Here is a 2571-nt window from a genome sequence, read left to right on the forward strand (position 1 = left end):
GGGGTGGGTGGTGCTGAGGCCGGCCCCTGCCAGGAGGCCTGGTCCTTACCTCCACTCCTGCCTCCCCAGCGCTGGCCATGAAACACATGGATCTGAAGCAGATGGAGCTGGACACGGCGGCGGCCAAGGTGGATGAACTGACCAAGCAGCTGGAGTCGCTGTGGTCAGACTCTCCCGCGCCTCCTGGCCCGCAAGCCGGACCCCCTTCTAGGGTAAGCCTGGTTCCCGTCTTGACCTCCAAAGCCAGCTTCTCTCCAGACCCCAGACCAGAGGCCTGGATTTCAGGCAAGATTGCCCCATAGTTACGCAGGTTGTGGGCTCTTCAAGGGAACTTGAAAAAAGGGGACCAGGCCAGGCGCGATGGCTCAGGCCTGGAATCCCAACATTTTGGAAGGCCGAGGCGAGAGAATTGCTTGAGCCTAAGAGTTCGAGACCAGCCTCTACAAATAATTTTTTAAAAATCTGGCCGGGCATGGTGGCTCACGCCTGTAATCTCAGCACTTTGGGAGGCAGGCGGATCACTTGAGGTCAGGAGTTCAAGACCAACCTGGCTAACATGGCGAAACCCTGTAGCTACTAAAAATACAAAAGTTAGCCTGGTGTGGTGGTGCGTGCCTGTAATCCCAGCTACTCAGGAGGCTGAGGTGGGAGGATCACACTAAGTCAGGGAGGTCGAGGCTGCAGTGAGCCAAGGAAAGAAAAAAAAAAGAGAGAGAGAGAGAGAGAGGAAGGAAGGAAGGAATAAAGAGAAAGAAAGAAATAAAGAAAGAAAGAAAGAAAGAAAGAAAGAAAGAAAGAAAGAAAGAAAAGAAAGAAAAGAAAAGAAAGAAACCAGTGGAGGTGGACATGTAACAGGACCATCGGAAGGAAACAGACGTTTACCTAAGCGGCATAAAGGCGACATAGCGTAATGGGCTAGCCACGGCTGTCTCCCCACCACTCCTCACCTGAGCTCTCTGTGCCTGAATTTCCATCGTCGGTCGGCCTCCTCTGGGTTGACCTCCAGTGATCCCTCTTGACACCCCCTCAGACACACCAACCCTTCCACTAATGTCTTCTTTGATCCATCCCTCAATGTTCTGGCCTCCCCACAGCCTCCCCGGTACAGCTCCAGCTCGATCCCTGAGCCCTTTGGCAGCCGAGGGTCCCCCCGGAAGGCGGCCGCCGATGGCGCAGACACCCCGTTCGGACGATCAGAGAGTGCCCCAACCCTGCACCCCTACAGCCCGCTGTCCTCCAAGGGCCGGCCGTCGTCACCACGCACTCCGCTCTACCTGCAGCCGGACGCCTACGGCAGCTTGGACCGCGCGCCCTCGCCCCGACCCCGCGCCTTCGATGGCTCAGGCAGCTCCCTTGGCCGTGCGCCCTCCCCGCGGCCCGGGCCAGGCCCGCTCCGCCAGCAGGGTCCTCCCACGCCTTTCGACTTCCTGGGCCGCGCAGGCTCCCCCCGCGGCAGCCCCCTGGCGGAGGGGCCCCAGGCCTTCTTCCCAGAGCGCGGGCCTTCACCGCGCCCCCCTGCCACCGCCTACGACGCGCCAGCGTCCGCCTTCGGGAGCTCCCTGCTAGGCTCGGGCGGTAGCGCCTTCGCCCCGCCTCTGCGCGCACAAGGTGAACCCGGGGGCCCGACTTCGACCTGGGGTCGAAGCGGGAGGAGGGATCCGGGGCTCGCCACCCCTCCCATCTCATCCTCACTGGAAACTTCTCCCCAGACGACCTGACACTGCGCCGGCGGCCCCCGAAAGCCTGGAACGAGTCTGACCTGGACGTGGCGTACGAGAAGAAGCCTTCGCAGACAGCGAGCTATGAACGTGAGTGGTGGAGGCCCGGGGAGTGGAGGACCTAGAGGAGAGGCAGTCCCCCAGACCCTGACGATTCTCGCCCCATAGGCCTGGATGTCTTCGCCCGGCCCGCCTCGCCGAGCCTGCAGTTGTTGCCTTGGAGGGAGAGCAGCCTGGATGGACTGGGGGCCACCGGCAAGGTGAGGAGGCGACGCCTGGGGAGGAGAGGCGGGGGAAGGTCGAGGAGGAGCCGGGTCGGGGAGCGGGGTCACGGCCAGTCTCTCTCTGGTGGCTGCGATCTGGGTCTCAGCGCCCTTTCCCACGCTCTCCCTTCACTGAGCCGGGTTTCTGCCCCTTCCTCACCCTTTCTTCTCCCTCACTCCCAGGGCTTCCCTCACCTCCTCTCCCTCCCTCCCCTCCACCTTCCCTCTCTCAACCGATCCCCTTCTCCCTTCCCTCTTCCCCAGGACAACCTCACCAGCGCCACCCTGCCGCGCAATTACAAGGTCTCTCCTCTGGCCAGCGACCGGCGTTCCGACACGGGCAGCTACCGCCGCTCGCTGGGCTCCGCGGGGCCGTCAGGCACTTTGCCTCGCAGCTGGCAGCCCGTCAGCCGCATCCCCATGCCCCCCTCCAGTCCCCAGCCCCGCGGGGCCCCGCGCCAGCGTCCCATTCCCCTCAGCATGATCTTCAAGCTGCAGAATGCCTTCTGGGAGCACGGAGCCAGCCGCGCCATGCTCCCTGGGTCCCCCCTCTTCACCAGAGCACCCCTGCCTAAGCTGCCTCCCCAGCC

General features: G+C 62.9%; 1 protein-coding gene across 1 annotated transcript; it reads left to right on the forward strand.

Moving 5' to 3' along the window:
* Positions 1-34: 34 nt before the first annotated feature.
* On the forward strand, positions 35-2566 carry LOC108525244 (relA-associated inhibitor; the record flags this gene model as incomplete). The annotated part of the gene is made up of 5 exons (XM_017866280.1): positions 35-212; positions 1095-1608; positions 1710-1808; positions 1887-1978; positions 2246-2566. Coding segments are annotated over 5 exons (1204 nt in total), but the record flags the coding sequence as incomplete, so codon positions are not given.
* Positions 2567-2571: the final 5 nt, after the last annotated feature.

This window comes from Rhinopithecus bieti, unplaced genomic scaffold (assembly GCF_001698545.2).
Source record: "Rhinopithecus bieti isolate Rb0 unplaced genomic scaffold, ASM169854v2 scaffold_26170, whole genome shotgun sequence".
Taxonomy (NCBI): domain Eukaryota; kingdom Metazoa; phylum Chordata; class Mammalia; order Primates; family Cercopithecidae; genus Rhinopithecus; species Rhinopithecus bieti.